At 38.1% G+C, this 22,227-nt stretch overlaps 2 protein-coding genes across 4 annotated transcripts in view; both read left to right on the forward strand.

Moving 5' to 3' along the window:
- The first annotated feature begins 3,153 nt into the window (after nt 1–3,153).
- Nucleotides 3,154–17,856, forward strand: LOC141905492 (myelin expression factor 2-like). Of its 3 annotated transcripts, XR_012619263.1 has the most exons (14): nt 3,154–3,254; nt 3,573–3,614; nt 7,086–7,264; nt 7,368–7,422; nt 7,500–7,593; nt 9,917–10,123; nt 10,584–10,737; nt 11,359–11,517; nt 11,600–11,662; nt 11,924–12,381; nt 13,478–13,628; nt 13,952–14,016; nt 17,629–17,699; nt 17,790–17,856. XR_012619263.1 is itself a non-coding variant. In XM_074794360.1 (13 exons), the coding sequence occupies exons 1-12, from the start codon at nt 3,166–3,168 to the stop codon at nt 14,008–14,010; spliced, it is 1,710 nt and encodes a 569-aa protein (XP_074650461.1). In that variant the 5' UTR covers nt 3,154–3,165; the 3' UTR covers nt 14,011–14,016; nt 17,228–17,246. The 3 variants fall into 3 exon arrangements, 2 of the variants coding, with proteins under 2 accessions (XP_074650461.1, XP_074650460.1); XM_074794360.1 differs by lacking the exons at nt 17,629–17,699; nt 17,790–17,856 and adding an exon at nt 17,228–17,246; XM_074794359.1 differs by lacking the exons at nt 17,629–17,699; nt 17,790–17,856 and having other exon boundaries at nt 13,952–14,182.
- Nucleotides 17,857–18,824: 968 nt separating this feature from the next.
- LOC141906271 (uncharacterized) overlaps nt 18,825–22,227 on the forward strand; it is a 51,609-nt gene continuing 48,206 nt past the window's right edge. The window contains exon 1 of the mRNA XM_074795515.1: nt 18,825–18,971. Coding sequence (XP_074651616.1) covers nt 18,834–18,971 — 138 coding nt within the window. The 5' untranslated portion in view covers nt 18,825–18,833. The remainder of the gene's footprint in view (nt 18,972–22,227) is intronic.

Here is a 22,227-nt window from a genome sequence, read left to right on the forward strand (position 1 = left end):
TCCCTTTTCTTCCCGTAATTGTATTCGATTGAACATCCACCTGGCATCGGCAAGGATCAATTCTCGTCAGTCATTGCCACTGAGCCGTGCCCTAAACAATGAATGGCCTTGGTAGCCTACGCTGCGTTTGTTCCAATGCCAGTGGAAAACATTTGCAACTTTCATTCGTACTTTATTCGAATCAAATCGCTAATTCTACGAATTACGTAACTAATAGAAAATACGAATTACGTCAGTCCGTACAATTCGCAGAAAATCACCATGGTCCTAAGAGATTGTATCATCCATTACACAAGGATTGCTGATAAGCTTGTTAAACTCATTAAGAATGAATCCATACTACGACTACGTTCCATTATGCCGGGGCCCACTGTTTACTTAAAGTAGTTGACATATTCTTGTCCCAAAAGGCATGGGAGCCAATAAAGGGAACTTATCGCCCACTATCGCTGACACCGGAAGTGCAAACCTAGGAAATATTAGAATCGTTCATTTTCAAAGTTTTCGCCGCGGTGGCCCGGATGCATGGCTCAGTAAGTAGCCTACTATACACACTACACTTTCGGGCACTACCCCAGTAGGCATTTTTACGTTTTCATTACGTCCTTAAAACATCCAAACCAGACGTTGGATTTCGAGTAAAAAATGAAAGTTTTCTCGACGTCATTTAAGACGTCTTTTTCTTTCGTCAAAATTACGTCAATTTCTTGACGTCCTCCATACGGCATCAAAGTGACGTAATCCAGACTTAATTCCATCTTGACGTCCCATTGACGTCTTTACCTTACATCCGAAAACAATGTCAGTTAGAATTCGTCCTGAACAAGATGATCAACAAGAATAACACGGTTTTTTCATTTACCTAGGGTTAGTCGTTTGTATTTGTACACGACCAACTTTTATTAACGAATGTTTAAAGCTTCCATTTGAATAGTTCAAAATATGCATGTCAAAAATACAGCACTTGTTTTCACCCTGAGTTGGTTTCTACACCTCTTTTCCTGTCTGGCGGGCGACCCTCAGTCCTTGCTTCAACTAATCAGCTTTTCTAAATGTTTCCTATAAGTCCCTGCAGCCTGGAATGGAAAGAATGAAGGAATAAAATATGTCAACCTAGGATAAGAAGAGTGACCATGGGGATGGAAGGAAGAATGAACATCTAAGCTCCATGTAACTTCTACATATTTAACAGAAACAACATCTTCCTGCCATCTAACTTAGCAGGACAATGTTAAATAATACACAGGGATTCTTCTGAATATTGCTTCAACAACTACGATCTTCCCTAAGAAAATCTGTGAGTGTTTAAAAAGTGAAATCTTTCATCTGTGGGAAATCATCCAAGCAACTTAGCAACCACCAGTCAGCAACCATTTCAGACAAGGGAAACCATAGGTAACTAAGGTAAAGGGCTGTGACCAAAAGGGCAAATTCATGAAGAAGCTCTGAAGTTTGCTGAGAGTCTAGCAGAACTGGACAGTGATTGTGATTCAACACTAGAAGAAGATGATGAATGGGGAAAACTATGTACCGTGCTCTAAATGTAACCGACTGTTTAATTTTGAAAACGAGATCGTCCAAGTGCAGTCAGTCAATTTGTAATAACTGCTCCAACCCAGCTGAAAATGCAGAGAATCTGCCGGTTAAATATCTGTGTAGTCGATGTTTGACTGATTTTCAAACTGAGCAGAAATTTCAAGAGATGGAGACCATTAAGTTGGAGATAAAGAACATGAGAGAAATATTCTTTAACGCTATAGAAATTTTAGAATCCCGGATTACCAAAATACATCAAGAAGTTTCTGCAAAAGAAAGCTACAAAACAAATAAATGCATAGCTGACATCAGGATAAAAATCGAGACCCATAGTAGACTATTGGATACGAACTCAAAAAATCTCGATGTTCTTTCAAATCAAATTAAGCAGATTGAGAGTGAAAATATGGTCTTCAAGAAATCTACCCATAAAATGGAAGCTGGATTTAACACTTCAACAAAAACATCGCCTGAGGAAATCAGTGTTCCAAATAGCTCTTCCAATGATGAGAGACGGTCACACATTATCATATAACATACCTGAATCAGATAATAAGATTATTTGTGACGACACTTCTCGGGTGGAAAGATTTCTAAATGGTATCATTAAACTTGGTGCAGCCAACTTAAGAGACATCAGAAGAATTGGCAATGAAAATCAAACGAGACCACGTCCCATAAGAGTGATATTTACCAATGTAAATGATCGGGTTCAATGCGTAGAGAATTACATAAAATTAAAAAGGACCGAACCTGCAACACTCAACGGGATCCAATTAGCTAAGAACAGAACAAAAAAGGAGCAACAACAGCATGTCAAGAAGAAGAGTGGAACCCAACTACAGCATGGATGTGTACCGGAACAGAACAATATATCAAAAACGACACTTAATTCATAATATTCATGCCGTATATCTAAATATTGATATCACATTTTTTTTATCAATGTGGAAATAACTTATTTAGATAACTTGAGTAGGCTATGGATAACTAATCTCAAAAGTCTTTCTCTAAAAAACTATTAGAACTTATTAACTATATATAGATAACTTTATTATTCTTTAAAATCTAAACTCGAAATGATAGATTATTGATATCAATATTATATCATGTAATGTTACAATACTTGGCAACCATTCTAACTGATCTAAAGAACATTTAACGCCCGTCTTTAAGATGGGCTAGGTCAGATCAAACTATGAGCATTGAGAAATATTTTAAATATCACCTAAATTTATGTAAATTACCAAACGAGCCGGACACCAATAGGCCTCAACAGGCCTCCATAAGTCCGTGATATTGATGATGAAGAACCAACGCAAGTTTTTGCTACGTGTGAGATTTGGGACCCCTTGAAAATAAGCTCTGGATCCGCCCCTGCAATTATCATTGTAGACAAAATGAAAAGGACACAAACAAAAAAATGCATTTGTTAAAAGTCTCACAAGTCCCTGCCTGGACCTCCCTGCCTGGTTGGTTCCACCCCGATAATGCCCAGTTATTATCTAGGAAAAAATACTATGGCATCTATTTCGCTGTTAGACTGGTCGCCTGTCCAATTCTGCGCCACCTGCATTCGCATTCGCACATTACACACTGGCAACCAGTCTACTAAAAGCTTCTGTAAAGATGGCGACAGGTACAAACAACGGAGCCGGTATGGCAAATTATGACTACAATAATGGGGCAGATGGTGGTTGGAATGAACCAGGTGTTGGGTAAGTTACTCTTCAAAATGTTGAGCTTAAATTGATAATTGATTTTAACCTATTCCTACGGGAAAAAACTAATGCAATTGACGTTTTATTAGTCACGACGAGTAGAGATTGGTTTTTCTTCACTCTTCGTCCGAAGCTCCTAGCGGTCTCAAATCGGTCATCATCCAGTGCTTGTGTGGTCATCCTTTGCTAGTCTGCAATTAAAGTTGATTAAGCAAAACTATTCTATCAAAGTTTTAGGGAAAATGACTGAGTCTCATTTTAGAAAATGGCAATTTTAAGCCTCAAATTTACCTTCTCTTGTTTATGTCTTTATAGACGGACTGAAAGATCTAGGTCACCAAAACGTTCCAGGTCTCGGTAAGTAGAAAAAATAATGGCAAAATAATTCAACAGAATATGACACCGTAAAAGTTCTTATATCCTCTTAAGTTGGATAATTCTGAAGTTGAACCTCTGATAGATTTTATTTAGATAGGCTTTGAAACCGGGAATTGGCGTAAAATCGTAAAAATCGCATCGTCAAAGTAAATACGCAGTGGATATTTTTGCCAATGCGGCATTATTCAATGAAACGCTATTTTGCCAATGGCTATATTTAATAAGATAAACTAATGAAATAAAACAATAAAATCATTGTATTTTGGGGTTAGGGTTTCGATTATTAGTCTGAATACCAGTCATTGTTACCCTACAACGTCTGACGCTAAAGTATCATATAGAGGTTAACTCCTGTTACATGATTCCTACAGCCCCTCATATTCCTCAAATTCCAAAATCAATTTTTGATGGTACAAAATCCCTCAAATTCTGAGTGTTAGTCCTTGGTTCCTAAAATTTTGAAAATTGTTTGCAAATGATCAATTAGATTAATAAAATTAGATTAACTAAATGAATATAGTGAGAATTCAATATGTTTCAATTTTGGTCAAATTACCTTAAGAATTTGAAACAAAATTAATATATGCATTGCCATCAATGTCAGTCCAAGTTCAAGTCCGAATCCGTAATTTACATCACTCCCATCATGCAACACGAAAAGCCGCCATATTTGTTATGTTGCTTCACTTCAACTATTTTTTGAGGCGACTAGGCATACATTTTGAGTTACTTCGACCGTCAAAAGCTACTTCGGATTACAAATTTATGCACAAACAATAGTTAACTTCCATCTCAGAACAGTCAGTTTGAGGTAAGTTGATGGTGTTTTAAGGGGTGAAATAGACGCTCAAAGCCTCGTCCCTCAATGAGGGAGAAAATTAACCTTATATGAGCACTCTAGCCCTAATCTAGGGTTTCCACCGGTCCTGCCAAGTCCTTCTTTTGGAAAAATTTTTGGACAAGCATCATCTTTGTCCTTCTTTTTGACTTAAAGTCCTTCCTCTTGATAAAAAAAGTCCTTCCACATTTGATTTTTATGTACTTTTTGTGCGCAATTTTGTCGCGAATTCAACTGTTGAAGTATTTTCTTAGTCGGACCTGGTAATTCAATTGTCAGTAAGATTCAAGGAAAGTGTTATAGATTACCCTGACATGTTCGATTGGTCTACATGACGAGTATTCCGGCCAAGGTACTGCAAAAATGCTTCATGGGCCCTCCTTTTACTGGAAAGTACTTCTTTCCGAGTCCACAAGTCCCTCCTTTTGGGTGTAAAATTGTCGAAAAAGTCCTTCTTAGTACTTCTTTTTATCCTAGCCTTACCACTGGAAACCCTGCAGACGTTGTTTGTGGAACGACGACTAGGTTTCGATAGGGTTAGGGTGAGGTTTTGGGTCCGTTTAACTCCTAGGGATAGGATTAGGGTAAGGTGAAACTATATTTAGTGAAAACTTACGTCTGAACTGCAGTGAGCTCGGTGGTCTTGTGGAAAAGCGTTAGACTAGCAAAATGCTGATTTGGGTTGGAATCCCGCTCTATGCTCCTATTCTCTCTAACTCTGTTCTCCGCACTTTCTTTGAATTTTTGGCGAACCGTAGGTTTGCCTATGCAAACGGTCTGATGAAGCAGTTTTCATTGAAAATGAATAGAGTACCGGTGTGTAAACAAGGCACAAACATTGGCTGTTGAACCGATTGTGTTGATTTTTGGTTTCATGGTTTGGCTTAATGAGTTCTCGAGCCCACAAAAATTTCATAGTGATCGAGTTGTTTTTAGGGGACTTATTCTTGAAAAACACGCAAAAACCCTGCTTTTTAGCACTAAGTAATGGCACGTTTTTATATATGACAATTTTTATGCTTGCAATTGAAATATATAAAAGTTCAATCCTTCCTGGAAGTGTCGCCGTTTTTAGTTCGACTGATCTCATTGTACTTTTCGACCTACAGGCCCTCACTTTATAAACCCCCTAAATTTCCTGGCTTCTATTTATTTGAGTTGACCTTGTAACCTGAGCTACAATGAATGTGATTGGCTGTTTGTGGGATATACGGGAAATTCCGGGAATTTCGGCGCCTCTGATGTACCGGTAATTGGGAAAGCCTAATGTAAAACCCAAGACAAAATGGCGAACATTTTATTCGATAAGGTATCGTACGTTTGCTTATAATTTGTTCGTTGATACGAATATAAGCGAGTACGCTATTCAATTCAGTTGCAATTCTGAACTAGCAAGTATGACGATACCAATGACAGGGTTCGTAGTAGGTCTTCCAAGTCATTTAAGAAAAAAATCATAGCCGGTATTTTTTTTATTTCTAGAAAAAAAAGTCCGTATATGTTTGTATATTTTTGACATTTTGTGGATGGATGTATTCTGACTTGTGAAATTACGGTCAATCTAATACTGCGTCGCTAGTACATTTGTATATACGCGCGTCAGCAGTCAGCCGCATGTGTGCGAATATAGGTTACAGTATGGCTGTGTGTGTTAGTTATCACCTGAGCGAGTCTATATATAGCTATAGCTATATATATACATATATATATATATATATATATATATATATATATATAGCTGACTCGGCAATATACACAGAACTCTAACACATCCGCAGGCGCTTATATTGTCAGCCTCACATCTTCAATCCAAATTAATTTATATTTAGTATAATATTTTTGACAATATATGCATTAAATGGTGAGCCACAGGGCCATTGGACCTTTATCTAAGTTGCGAACCTAAAATAAAACAGGATTGGCTAATAATGACATCGACTAAGCTGTGCACTCTGGCTAGTGTGGCAGGGTTTCGTACCCTGGCCACTCTCGATGCCATCAGGTTTAAATCCCTGCCGGGGAGGATGGTCTTTCACTGACACCTGTATTAAATAAGTTGAAATGGACATAAAGGTTGTGGTTCAACTTGTGAAATGAAGATCCCATCACACAGCCAACGGAAGCAATCTGATTGGTAGGACATTACGGAACTGCCTTTGCTGAGCCCGTATTAGTAACAACATTCTGAAGAGGAGGGGCAGTGGGTTAACCTGAATTGTTTGAAATAATGGTGGAATCCAGGGCATATTCAAAAGGTTAACAGTTGAGCAAAATTTGAAAAAATACTGAAATCATTAGAAACTAATGAAGTATGTCATAACCGTTCCACAGCATGTTTCATTGTGCCTTTTCTTAGAAATTTTGGTCACAACTAACGTTTCAAGGCTTCTGAAATGGACTTTTCTTTTGATGGAATAGTCTTGATTTAATTAATCCGAGTGCCTTGGACAACTCACTGCTGATAAATTCAAATTGATATTTAATTCCATTTTCTCCTCGGAATTGGAGTAGACATATCGTAATTAGAAAATTAGTTCCAGACATTGGAGAGGTTGAACAATTCGGATAAAGGTGAAGTAACGGGTGACGGTGATTATTTGTAAATGTTCCAGCTCGCCGAATGATCGAAGAGACAGAAGACGTGGTGGAGGACGCAGTCGGGATAGGGATAGAGACCGTGGCACAGATAGTGGAGGCGAAGCTAAAGAAGTTCGTACGCGCAGAGCGTTTATTTGTAATCTACCATATGATGTTTCCTGGCAGGATTTAAAAGATTTGTGCAAACAAGAAGGTAAGTTAGTTCTATAGCCTGATGCATGTTTTTGCATGTTCTTGAAATTTAATTGATTTCTTAATCTTACAACTAACTGAACTATTTTATTTGTGCTATTCAGTTGGTGATGCTTACGTTGAAGTCTATGATGAAAAAGGGAAATCCACAGGCTGCGCGTAGGTTTTTCTAGAAAAGTTTGGTTTTTAGTTTTTCACTTGTGGACTTTTTCTGACAGTTGAATTTATATTTCTAGGGCAGCAGAATTCCGAGATGTTGAAACGTGTAAAAAAGCCATTGAAAATCTTCACAGGAAGGAATTAAAAGGACGATTAATTGTTGTCAGGGAGGTTCGTATTAACAGTAATTTCTCAAGATAATTCAGTATCCGGGAATTAATTCTGACTTATTGCAGGCCTAATGTTTGTGAAAATACACTTTGATTAATATGTAGGACCTGAGGGTTTTATTTGATCTATAATTGAGCAAGATTCAAATTTTTTGGTTTCCATTTAGTTCGATAAGGGTAAAACCATGCTTAACCCTTAACTGGCTTGAAGTATTTTTTGCCCTGTTAGTGATTTTGGACCTTGCAAGGGGAAAACATAATAACTCAGAAGATATGAGGGATAACCCAATATTGTATGTATTTTATGAACGCTCTTTTCACAAACTTTCGAATGGTACCAAGTTTTCAAACTTTGGGGGTTACCTTTAGGGTCTGACTTCAAGGTCAGAGATCCCAAGGTCATCCAGAAGAACCTAGGATAAATTCTTTGCAAGGTATAGGTTCATCAAAATTGGTGGTAGTTACATGGATAAATGAGACATCAATTTGAGGATTAGGAGACGGTTCGTAGCCACATAATGAGGGCAGTACTGTCCCCTGAATAGCGAAATTGGGGGGGGGGGGTTTAAAATATGATTACAGAATAATTAGTTTCGTAAACAGACTGCAGGAGGCGCCATGTCTCGGTGGGATGGCAGAGATGCCTCGAGTACCCATCAGCGTAAGAAAAATTGGTTAGACTGCCACTGGACATATGATGGCCATCTAGTGACCTTTTTGGTCTGAATTCTTAAACCTGTAGCTTGCCACTTGTCATTGGAATTTGTTATGGGTTTTTTTTGGGCAGGTGGGTTTTCGGGATCAGTCAATTATCACATAATTGGCGGCTATCTTAATGTCATCAGTCCTAAATTCTAGGTGGAAGAAAATAATATGAGCAGGTTTTAACTTGAATGTATAGTCTTGTTAATTGATTATCAGTCATCGAAAGCATTTCATGGGATCACTCTATTGTTCTTGCCACCAGGGGAGTTGAATATTGAATCATATACCTAAGTGTGACAAGTGGGTTTCGAGTCCTACTGGCTGCTTACAGTGTGCGTCGGGTGGTTAAATGAATAATCCAATAGGGTTAGGCTTAAGAAACCAAGATCAAGCGACGTTAAGTCAGAACAAACAAAAGAACAAACAAATAAACAAACAAGCTTATTGTATTATTGCGTAGGCAGCGAACGGGGGACTTTGTATCCGCCTCCGTCCATCCGCATGAGCTTGTGAACGCGATTCAAGAAGAACCGTTGATCGCAGGACTATGATATTACACAGTATGATTACCCCTAGGGAGAGGATGTGCCCTATTGATTTTGGGGTCAAAGGACCAAAGGTCAAGGTCACTACAGGTCATTCATGTAAAACGTGATTCAAGAACCGTTGATAGCAGGACCATGATATTACGTAGTATGATTACCCCTAGGGAGAGGATGTGCCCTATTGATTTTTGGGTCCAAGTACCAAAGGTCAAGGTCACTACAGGTCATTCATGTGAAACCTTGTGAACGTCATTCAAGAAGAACCGTTGATAGCAGGACCATGATATTATGTAGTATGATTAGCCCTAGGGAGAGGATGTGCCCTATTGATTCTGGGCTCCAAGGATCAAATGTCAAGGTCACTTCAGGTCATTCATGTGAAACCTTGTGTCGTGAATGTGATTCAGAAAGAACTGTTGATAGCAATACAATGATATTACATCGCATGATTACCCCTAGGGAGAGGATGTGCCCTATTGATTTTGAGGAAAAAGGTCAAGGTCACTAGATATCATTCATATGAAACCTTGTAAACACGATCCAAGAAGAACCATTGATAACAGAACAATGCTATTTCATAGTATGATTACCCCTGGGGAGAGGATGTGCATTGGTGATTTTGGAGTTCTAGGGTCAAAGGTCAAGGTTGGTAGACGTCTTTTGCCTAAAACCCTGTAAACTCAATTCTTAAATAACCATTCATAGCAGAAAAATGATATTTCATAGTATGGTTATCCCTGGATACACTCATAATTTTTCTATACAAAAGATTAGTGTCTTCGGGGGTCATTCATTCCCTACTGGCTATCGTGGGGGACAAAGATACGTAGTATCGAATTGCTTTGTTTATATTGGTACCAATGCATATTTTGTAAGTTGAAGCTCATGACATGTTCTATGGTTTTGGTTTTTAAGGTAACTGGCGGCATTGAATATTGAATTAGTCGCATTGTTGAGCATTTCCTCTTGCCAAGTAGGCATGGTGTCTCAGGACCCCTAGTTATGTATGGGTTGAGGCAATAATTTGCAGGGGCTGGAATATCTTGAAAAGATGGTGTGCACTTTAATTTTCAGGAAACTCCAGCGGATAGACGAAGGTTTGATCGATCAGAAAAGGGTCGTCGCGGAGATGACCGATCCTCAAGATCCAGTCGAATGGAACGTCGTCCATTGATGGACACGGATTCAACTCAGCCACTGAATACGCACGGAATCAATCCACAAATATTAAAACAGTTGAATATTGAAGGTCCCTTGGTTAATACTGTATTCGTAGCGAATGTAAGTATTCAGTATTAGTGAAGTAAGAATTAACTCATTTGTTAAATTCTGGAAATTTTACAGTCTCATGGAACGTTTAGCTTAACAAACTGTTTACAGGGTCCCAACGATTCCTTGAAATCTCCTTCTAAACCAAAGATACTTTTCCAGGTCCTTGTATAACCTTGAATTTGGAGAAATTGGCAATCAGAAAATTTTTAGGTTTTAAGCCTAGTTAGCAGTCAAAGGCCTTATACATGCAGATACCACTGAATTAATGGTTTACCAAAATAAACAGTACCGATTTAGAGCTGAGTACTGTAATTGGGATATGAAAGTGATACATACGCTCCTCGAAATTTGAAATTATCTCCTTGAAAACTCCTTGAATTCTGGAATGACTGATCAAAAGGGACCTTGGTTTAACGAGTTCAGTTCTTCCAACAATTGCTGATAACAATTTTTCCTGTGATATTTACAGTTGGATTATAAAGTGGATGACAAAAAATTGGAAGAGATTTTCAAAATGGCTGGTAAAACAGTGAAAGCCGAGATAAAAAAGGACAAGGATGGAAATAGTCGAGGATTCGGAAGTGTTGAATTTGATCACCCAGTTCAAGCGGTTCAGGCTATCTGTATCCTTAACATAATGAATACACTTAATTCTTAACTCTCTATGAACATCGTGTTTCGTACTGCAAGATGATTGCAAATTTGCAATTTTCACATGCTTCATTGAATAAGTTATAGAAGGTAGGGCATTTTCTTTTGGGCGCTAACGTTATGATCGCCCATCATGGATACTTCTGTGATCGCTCTTTCGTTACTCCCGAGTAGGGGATATTATGCCCTATGGGTTTTCAAAATAAACTTCTGAGGTGATATTTCGTATTTCGTAGTGGTATAGCATGGTATTTCTATGTGTAGGTATCTATGGTGCGTATATTTTGTTGCGGTTAAACCACAATCGTTGAAATTTTTAGCTCATTCTATGCTTTATGATTGTGGTTAGTTCCAAGGCAATTGATTACCGCATTCATTCACCAAGGGGCATTGAATATTAGCAAGCATTTGTTAGATTATCAATTAAGTGGGCACGGTGTGTCTGTGGACCTTTAGTTTCTGATCAAGATTGTGCGTGCCAGTGGAATTTAAAGTGCTACATCGTAAATCCCATGAAAAAGGCTTCTTCTGAAAGAAACTTTGCCCTGAAACCCTCAGATATCCAGTTTGTTTACTTAATTGATTTAAACCAGCTATGTTTAATGGTCAAACGCTATTTGATCGCGCGATGGCTGTAAAAATGGATAAAGAAGCTCGTCCTAAAAAGCAAGAATTACCCAGCGGTTTGCAGGGAGTCGGTAAAGGTCTCGGTATAGGTGGTGCTCCAATCAATGATCCCAATGATATTTCAAGTGAGTGCAGTATCTTGAATATAACAAATATGAACTTAGTGTGTTGCGGTGCGATACAATGTATGTGTGCTTATTTACATAGGTAGCTTGAATACTATGAGTAACAGTATGAATATGAATATGGATAACATCGGTATGGGTATGGGTAAGTAGAAATTTAGTATATACTATGGAAGCTACTTAAAACCTAACTTTATAGCCCACCCTCTAGCCAAAGGACCCGCTTTAACAAAAGCAAATTCTGGAATTTTGGCACAATGCTATTTACTTCTGTCAAAATATTTGGTAAATTTATTGTCGACATAACTAAATGATATTCAACCATAAATATTGGCAATTTGTGACAAAATATTAACATGTAATCATGAAAAATATGTTGACTTAATATTTGGTTATTTATTTGTAGGCATGGGAACCGGAGGAAATATGGGTCTTGGCGCAATGAATATGGGAATGCCTGGAATGGGAATGAATAATTTACCAATGAATTCGAGCAGTCTCGGAGGAATGGGCAGTAATAGTATGTTAGGAATGCCCAGTATCAGTGATATGGGTATGAATCCTAGTTTACTCAATATGAACAACATGTCATCAGGGCTGTCGCTGGGCAGTTCTCTCGGAGCTGGGTCCGGTATGGGATCCGGAATGGGATCGTTGGGTTCAGGTATGGGATCGGGACTCGGCGGCAGTATGGGCAGCGGTTATGGCTCGGGCGGAATGGGTAACATGGATGGGTTACTCGGTAGCGGAGCGGCGATGAATAGTATGAATATGGGATTATCCGGAGGTATGGGAAACATGAGAGGTAACCTAGGCGGTGGTGGAGGACTGAACAGAGAAAATACGACCATCATCGTCAGAGATGTAAGTATAAGTTATTTGTTCACCTGATATACAGTCCAAACTCAAGAAAATGTATTCTGTATAGCCGTACCTTGGCTGAATATTTTAGCCAGCCCTGGGTGTATCAACTGCTGGTCGGCTATGTCATTAATCACTATGGGAATTGCACTCAAATCATTCAAACCAATCTCTCTCAAAAGTTTCATAGAAATATTGGAATCTTATTTTTACACTCTGCTGGTTGGGACAAAATAGAAACTGTTTAGTTAGATTCATTCAACATAAGAATGTTCTTGACGTATTTAGTGAAAAACCCCCGAATGATGGAAAAGCGCACCCAAGAGCCATCCATTTTGTTAGTACAAAACTGAGCATGTAAAAATATTGTCTATTTTATGATGGGTTTCACAGATGAACTATGTTATTGTCAATGTTTATTGCTAATAATGTCATTTTAACTTTGTTAGTCTCCATGACTCATAATTTTGGGTTATAGTATCGTAAAAGGCTCCAAAGATGGCATAGCTGGAGTTTAGGAAACATTGAGTATGCAGGCTTATTAGTTGTTGTATTAAGCAAACTTGAAGTAGCTGGTCTGAGAATTCAATTTCATTCGGCAAAAAAGTTCCAATTCAACTATATTTGACATCAGAGGGAAATTTATGAAATCGATCTGAAATACTTGTTCCTGCAAGCCCACGAGTCTTTGTTACATAAGATATGAACGTAGGAATGGTGTGAGTCAACAATTGGCATCAGTTTTCACAAAGAAGCACATTAATAGTTATCAAGTAGCTACTGTAGCTACGTGATAACTGTAGCCTACAGGCTGGCTGTAGTGTCCCTGGGCGATCTGAAAAAACGTAACCAATTCGCGATGAAATCGTTTTACCCTGCAGATTGATACTTAGCGTAGTATAGATACAAAGCTAGCAATTTTGTCATCAGCCCTTTCCTGCTAGTTTTTTGGGGGTTTCCCAAGCGTTAATTTCCTTTGGCAGCTCGAAATAATTCCAAGAAAACCACCGGCCTTTACACTATTAAAAATAAGAATGATGATTTTAAATTGCATCATCGGTGTATTGTTGTACCATTATTGTACGGTCTTTATCTATAGTTACCCTATACATACACGTGGCAGAATTTACGGGAGCGTTTCTGTGACTGCGGCGAAGTGAAATATGCTGAAATCAAGACTGAGAATGGAAAATCTCGCGGAATTGGAATAATTCGATTTGCTACATCGAAAGAAGCTATTCGTGCTGTCAGTATCCTTTATGTGTAGAAGTATTAGTTATTTATTTGAGATCTCAGATATTATGCTGGTTTATTCAACAATTTACATCCTAACTTGAATCATTTTGAACATTGGAGTGACCAGAGTATAAGATACCGGGGTAATGGAATTTAATTTACATTCTGTTGCGATGATTCTAAGATTTGTGTTTGAATGTTGAGATAATTCGACTTGAATGTATCTGAGAGGATGCGGGTCTACTGTGTTAAACAGCTGGCGTCTGAAAATTTTGAGAATACTTTGGTCTGCGTAATATGATGTCGCTGCATTTCTCCTTGACTGATATTTTTTTAGATTTGATGGATGGAAGCAGAATCGAAGGACGCGCCATTAAAGTTCGTTTGGATGAATAAACAACGGTACGAATTATCCGCGGTCGCACCATATCTTATTGTATCGACTTTGGTTTTCAAGGTTTCTCGGATTGTCGGACTTCGGTTTTCGTGGAATTCGTGGACTCGTGCTTAATGTTGTTTCTTCTTTTATTCGTCGTCGAGGATTTGAAAACGTACCGGCTTGTGTATATATATATATATATATATATATATATATATATATATATATATTTATATATGATTGGATAATTCGCTGTTGTCATAGAATTTAAAATCACTATCATAGAAACGCTGTTTAGAGGGGACGGTTTCGCACATTCATCGCAGATATGGGGCGCTTTTCATCTCTCATTGTTTTATATTTACGAAGGACCCGTGATTTTCGCATTTATTTTTATAGCGTTTTTATTCGTGGCTATGGGCCCTCTGCTCATTCTACTACAAAGAATCGAATTCCAAAATCTTTTCGAACTTGAACTTTTTCAGAAATACCGATATTAACAGGGGCTGATTTATCGTTGTCATTATGATCATTGTGTAATAAATTTCCGATTAGATCAAAATTTGAGATGTTTGTCCATCGCTCAGATATTTGCTGTTGAGGTTCACTTTTTAGATGAGAATATCTCTTGGATTTAAGGATTTAAGCTGATAAATTGACCGATGACTTCGCTTGCGTGAAAAATGAACCGTTCATGTTTTGAAAGATTGGCTTTTTCATCGAGAATTTTATGCGCAAATTTCCTGCTCAGATTTTTCATTGTTTTTATGAATGATGCTAATGAATAAGAAATGTAATCTATGGATTTCTGAGAGCGACAAGTGATGTGGGCGAGTGAATTCTGAGATTTGCTGTGAGCGGTTTTCATTGATGAATTTCATTTATCTGAAAGACGAAAAAAGAGAATTTTCTTTGATTTGCTCCATTCGATTGTGAGTTTCATCAAGATGTGAAACGAAGAAGGTATAAGAATTTAAAGCTGCAAACTGATTTTGGTAAAGTATAAAATTCATTTTTCTGAAACTTTTCTTCCGGTCAAAATAATTCTTCTCTTGACTTGTCTGGGGATTTTACATTGATCTCTCATCTCAATCTCTTCTTCTCTGAGAGATATCGCTTTATCTATGGGTTTGTTCGGGATTTGTTAAATGTTTTGTATTTTTTTCGTATGTTATTTTGTCAGATGCTGAAAACGTCGGAGACATTATAGATTTTATTTCAGCTATTTGAATTTTTGCTGAGTTTATTGAGGGCCAGTTAAGCTTGTCTAGCATTTATGGTGAAGAAGATTTGGTTTTCAGACTTTTTTTAAGGTTTGTCTCTGCGGAATTCATCGTTTAAGAGGTAAATGATTGTAAAAGTTTTTTTTTTTTTAAATTTGTCTGATTCTTTGTTATATCAGTGGAATCACTATTTGTGAGATTTCAAGTATTCTTGTATCGCTTTGAATCGGTGAAACTTTTGAATTTGCAAACTATATAAGATTGGGGGGGGGAGGGTAGTTTTTGGTCTGTACACATCAACTCCAGGACTACTGTGGATTACTGAAGTACGATTAATAAGTCTTTTGATATGCTGTGGTTTTGAATGGAGTGAAGTTGTGAAAGTTTCTTCCATTTATTGCAGGATTTATTATGATTTCAGATCCTGGCAAAAATCCTTTTCGTAGAACTATCAGTCTTCTCAGAATTATTCCTTACCTTCAGTCATATGGTCATACGTATGAGGTTTCCAGGCATTCCTGTGCTGTGTAGCTGTTTCAATGGCGATTAAAACCTTTAGCACTCTGGGTGTTTAAATCTGTAGGAAAATCAGTGAATCGTTCGAATAGTCAGATTTTTTCCAGTACCATTTTCATAACGATCCAAGTTACATTCATGTTGTGAAGGAGGCCGCTTAATTACTAACGTCAGCCAGAACTTTTGATAGTGTTTGTGAATTCCTCCTCATCCTGGTCGCTGCCATGATTTTTTGTACATAAAAGTCTTAACTGGACATGAAACAATAGGGATCAGGGATATCCCAAACTTTGTTCTGATATATCCCAATTGATGGTTGCAGCGGTTTATAGTACAACACAGATTGATTTTCCAGGGCATTTTGGGTTGCTTCGAAGACAAATGAATACATTTCAGGGTGCTCTTAAAAGTGCTGGTGGGTTAAGTACCCAGTAAGTCAGTCAAGCCCGCTTAAGTTGGATCTAATGGAAACGATAATCTGTGTATGCGACCAGTGAAATCTTGATCCAAAATATTGCCATTTGTTGCTTCATATACAGGGTGTCCATGGAAAAAATGTTCTTATTTAGAGAGCTTAAATTGATGGATTTTGAAGTGGGAGTTGATTGAACAGAAAATGCTTTTAAAGGTGCTTGAAACTCCTTTAATTTGAGCAAAATGTGAATCTTTTTGTGATATGCTATGGTTTTGAATGAAGTTAAGTTGTGAAGGTTAATTTCATTTATTGCAGGATTTTGAAAATTAAATTGAGATGAATTTATTGCGCCATTAACATTTGATTCAAAATGATGAATGCCTTTGAATTGCTATCCTTCATTTTGCAGATTGCTCGCCTCAAAATTTATTTTCCAAACCTTCAAACAGTTTTATTACCCTGTTTCTCAAATCGACGAATCTTGAGGTATCTAATCCCATCTGGGCAGCATTGGGTTACTGCTTATGTCGCATTTTGGATCTGATATAGATGGCGTTTTATTGGCTTGGGGGTGTAGTTGAGGATGTTTCTTCTCTTGGTCTCTCCCCCCCATTGGGAAAAAGAAACATCGAACCCGCTTTTAATGCCCTGCGTGGCGCTTAACGGGTTGTGGGTGTAAAAAAACCCCATCAAAACATGAAATTACGGAATGATGCGACTTGAATTCAAAGAAATGAATGGATACTGAACATCAGGACTATAAAAGGAGCAGCCGCTTAATGTCCAAAAATCTGACTTATTTATGGACTCCGCTGTTGATATTTATAGGCATAATTGAATGAGATAATAGTTCACTCAATTGCCATACAACGTATCCGAAATCTGACTTAAGTGCGCTTGACTGTACAAATTTAGCTGAAGGTAGTTATGGACATGATTCAATTGAATGCTGGTATGTTGCCATGTGTTATTCAATATGGTAATGGCAGTAATGTTCGTTGGGATGATGTCTGTAGATTGATTTCTTAGTTCATTTGGGCGTAATACTTTCACTTAATTTGTTGATTGTTTCTGGTGTAGGTTCATTCAAGCTATCGTCAAGAGAGCCTCAGTTTGTGAGAGTGGTAAGAAACAACAATTTATTGCGAATATTGACTTCTTGGATATTGTATTCTGTAGATTTGAGGTTTTTTACATCTAATCCATAAAGGGGAAGTCGTTCTGATATTTTATTTTGTATTGGGTCATATCTATTGTTAAAATCTAATGCATTGTAATAAGAAATACACTAGTATGCTTGGGCTGTGTCTGATATTGCTCAGATTTAGGCATTAAGAATACATTTCATTATGTAAGTTATATCTTAAAAATAATACATCTTCGACAAACCTTCGCACAAAGTATAAGAATACATGAAATGGAAAGTTTGTTGAACAATTTTTTGAGACGTTTTAATTTTAGCAATTTTCTTTGTTAATTAGGATTTTGTATGTCTGATTGGTTGATTGACATCCAGGCTACAATTTGGAATATCAAATTGTTATCAAATAAGGTATGCACAGAGATTGATGATAGGTTCATGATTGATTAATAGAGAATGTGGCAATCGGAGGCATCATTCGGTTGTAAATTTTTATTTCAGAACATGGGATTGGAGGCAAAGAAGACTATTGAGGTACCTACCATCGGAGATGCATTAGGGTGCAATATTTATTGTTTCATCAATAATGACGAACTCAGGAAGGTAAAGTTGTTGAATGAATTTCTTTATTACACCAATTGTCCATTTAGTTTTGTGGTCTAATTTATGTGATAGTGGCATCTTTTTGCGTATTTCAGTGAATACAAAAAGAACATGGACTTGAGAAAACTGTACACAGAATCAAATGGAAGACAAAGATTTACTAGTGAAATTTAAATGTAATTTTTTGTTGCAAAATAAATTCGTTCTGATCATCATTTCTATCTTATCTTTCGTATAATGATTAAGCGTCGTTTTGGGCAGTGCAATGTCTAATTTCATGAGAGTTTACTTTTCATTCATTTATTACGTACGCATAAAATTTGAATTTTTCAAACCCCCCTCCCCCTCTGTACGCAAATCGGCAGTTCTTTCATATACATTAAGCATTACATCATGCAATTGCAGACCCTCTCCCCTATTGCGTACGTAATAAATGAATGACCCCTTAATTATTGTGCATTGAAGAAACCAACAATAAAGAAACACTTTTCCATCTCTATTGTGAAAGGGTCCAGTATCTGGAAAAAGTTCAAGTTCATATCAAGTTTGAATCATTTCTTCATTGACAATATGAATTTATCAATTATATACTGAAAAAGGGAAACAATTCTTCAATGAAGACTTAAACTTCCTCATGAAAATGGGCCCGGTTAGCCTAATCCAGATCAACTTAATCCGTATTCGATTTAATCCAGACATTAATGCTTTCGCTTGCATAAATATGTGTAAAATATAGTATTTATACGATCTGGATTAAGTTAATTGGTTCAGGTCCGAAAGACGCAAAGGTTACGTGTCTACTCCTGTGTGTGACACGACCGACCCATGCGCTACCTATCGTAAAATGAGTATATCAACCGCGTTCGATTGCGGGCTGCCGATTGGTCGTAAACCGCTCCCCCACGAAGCGAGAATCATAACAAGACAGGAAGAGAAGCCATCATGTCTAACCCGAGAAAGTTTAGCGAAAAAATAGCCCTTCACAATCAGAAGCAAGCCGAGGAAACGGCTGCTTTTGAGGCAATAATGAGAGAGGTTTCTGGAGCGACTCGTATGCGAGTCCCAAATACAAACATCCCGGTAATAACTGTAATAATCTATCCATCTCTGGCAATCAATTCGTTTACAAACGAAACGAATTTGGGGTGATGTCGACGATGTAAATATTTTATTGATTGACTAGAGATTGGCCTGTTCAACCTGATTGTCAATGGAATAGTTAGAAATGAGTTTGTTCCTTTATAAAGTGCTCTCATTTACTAATGCATTATAAAATGCAGCGACGGTGTCGCCCTTGTCCACTTACGCCCCTTCTCACCTGCGCTTTCTTACACCTCGACCCTAGTCTGAATACCAGACGACGTACAGGTTTGTTTTTGGCCAACAACTGCTAGATACTAGCCTGAACCCCTCCCAGCTACCTAACAGTGCTCACGACCGGAGCCATCCTCCCACTGCAGGTATTCGAACCTGATGGCATCGCTACTCAGGCACGAACCCCTTCCACACTAGACCAGGTGCGCAGGTACATGCGCAGCTTTGCCGCACGAAAACTTGCGGCACCAATCAGATTGCTCAGACCATGGCAATCTCGATGCCATCAGGTTCAAGTCCCTGCTGGGGGAGGATGGACTGGAGCGTGTTCATTTCCAAAAATCAAAATTGAACAATTAACCCTATTGCTCCTTTGCTCAATTTTGCGAGCACCGGATAGGCCTATCCATCACTCAAACTCGATCTTGCAAATTTGTGAGCTCAATCCCTCAGCAAAATTAGTTAGCATTCTAGTAGGCCTATTCTACAATACTTGACATGCCTGAGAATGATCAATGTCATGATAGGCCTACAGTTGCTAAAATATTAGGAAGTGATTATCTAGCCGGATCCGGTCACCGACTTCTGAACGCTATTTTGCCGGATCCATATATTATGTAACAATAAAGTCATTTTATTGGGTTTAGGGTTAGGGTTTCGATAGGGTTAGTGTCAAGAGGGTGAGAAGAGGGTCCAGAGGGTTCCGTTTCACAACTAGGGATAGGGTTAGGGTAAGGTGAAGCTATAGGCCTATGAAGTTAAAACATTCGAGTGGTTTTTCAGCGACCTCGGTGGTCTATTGGGATGACCCTGCGTTTGTAATTTACTGGCCCGGGTTCGAGTCTCGCTCTATCCGCTCTAATTTCTCAAACTCTGTTCTCCACACTTCCTTCGAGTCACGCACCTCATCAGCCAATTAGAGACAATATCCGGCAAAATATCGTTCAGAAGTCAGTGACCGGATCCGGTAAAATAACTACTGCCAAAATATTATGTTGCAATTCAAGAATTTTGGGAAAAAATGATGGGAAGTGGTTATTTTGCCGGATCCAGTTGCGGTCCAAAAAAAGTTATTTTACCGTTTATCATCTCTGATTGGCTGATTTTGAGTAAGGGATCATTCATTTATTACGTACGCATAAAATTTGAATTTTTCAACCCCCCTCCCCCTCTGTACGCAAAATCGGCCATTTTATCATATACATTAAGCATTACAGTACGCAATTGCACTGACCCCTCCCCCCTCCCCTAATGCCTACGTAATAAATGAATGACCCCTAAGTGACATCTAGTGAGCTGTTCACTGATGTGTACGGCCCGAGGGCAGTCATTTAGCCTAAAATACATGGATTTCATAAAGCTTTGCTCAATAAGCCGAGGTCCTTCATCAAAGATTTTAATTCACTGATTTGTCAATTAGGTTGTCATCTTAATTGACAATGTAAGAGCCTGAGAACACACATGAGCCGATGTGAGAGTGCTGTGTATACTATCATCACTGAGTCACTGTGATATAGCTTATGTAGACTCACTCAGGCGTCCTCGCTTACCAGGGGTCCGGTATCGCTCCACAAACTCGCTTCCACCAGCCCCCTGGCCTCATGACATGATTTCATTTCTGGCGCTTTGGCGCATGACATCATCTATCGACATGCGAAACACTTCCTTGTTCGGTAAAACGTTCGCTCATTTAACGGGAAAACCAACAGAAGCCTGATGTAGTTTGTTACAAGCGCTGTAATTGGTACGACCGGATTCTGGTTGGCTAGTAACGACCCTTAACGACTCGTGAGGTCAAGGGGTTCGAGTAACGGCTTTTAGCTTAATGCGTTTGAATCCCTTGACGGGTGAGTTTGGATCCTTGATGGGTAGAGCCACTCAGGTGACTACTAATACACACAGCAGCCATATACATGTATCGATGAGGAGAGAATCCCACAATGATAATAAAAAGTCCGAAAATGAAACTTCGAGATAGTAGTTTATTTCAACGTTTCGACTATATCCTAATAGTCATCTTCAGGAATAATGAGATACTACAGAAATTATGAGATATATATACAATCCAGAGACAAAGAGACTAATTCAAGTAATCAGAGATGATACAAACTAAAGGAAAATTAACGTAGAAACAGTTACACGCTAAAATAGATTAAAGGGAAGCAAACTAAGGGGTGATTATAAACAACAATAGTGAGTATAAATATAAATGAAACTTAAAGTCAGTAGTAAAAAGAAAGACAAACTAAGTATATATTATGTTGCAATTCAAGAATTTTGGGAAAAAATGATGGGAAGTGGTTATTTTGCCGGATCCAGTTGCGGTCCAAAAAAAGTTATTTTACCGTTTATCATCTCTGATTGGCTGATTTTGAGTAAGGGATCATTCATTTATTACGTACACATAAAATTTGAATTTTTCAACCCCCCTACTCTGATACCTACACTGATATTCACCCTAAAATCTGGCTCAGATATGTTGACGATGTTCTGGCTTTGGTTCCCTTTGACTTCAATGTTGATAACTTTCTTATATATTTAAACTCCCTTTACCCGTCTCTGGCTTTTACGTATGAATGGGAATCTAATAGTAAAATACCTTTTCTGGATGTTTTGATTTTTAACTGTGGATCCTTTTTGAAATTCGCGGTTTATAGGAAACCTACCAACGCTGAATCCTACCTCCATTACTTCTCTTTTACTTCTCCGGATATTAAACTCGGTTTAGCTCAAGGATTATTTCTTCGCGCTTTGAGAATTTGCGACCCCTCATTTCTACCCGATGAAATTCACCATATTAACCAATCTCTCAAAAAACTTGCCTACCCCGATTTCCTATTGAAAAAAGCTCTACTTAAAGCTCGTACTACGCATTTTAGAAATAACAACCTTAGAACTCCTACGTTGGCTACCGATAAACAGCCTATCATTGTACCGTATGTACCTTTCCTCGAGAATTCTAAAGTTTCTCTTCGGTCACTAAATAAACAACTCATCTTTAAATACAATAATAAACTTAGTA

This window comes from Tubulanus polymorphus, chromosome 5, assembly GCF_964204645.1.
Source record: "Tubulanus polymorphus chromosome 5, tnTubPoly1.2, whole genome shotgun sequence".
In the NCBI taxonomy this organism is placed as follows: Eukaryota; Metazoa; Nemertea; class Palaeonemertea; order Tubulaniformes; family Tubulanidae; genus Tubulanus; species Tubulanus polymorphus.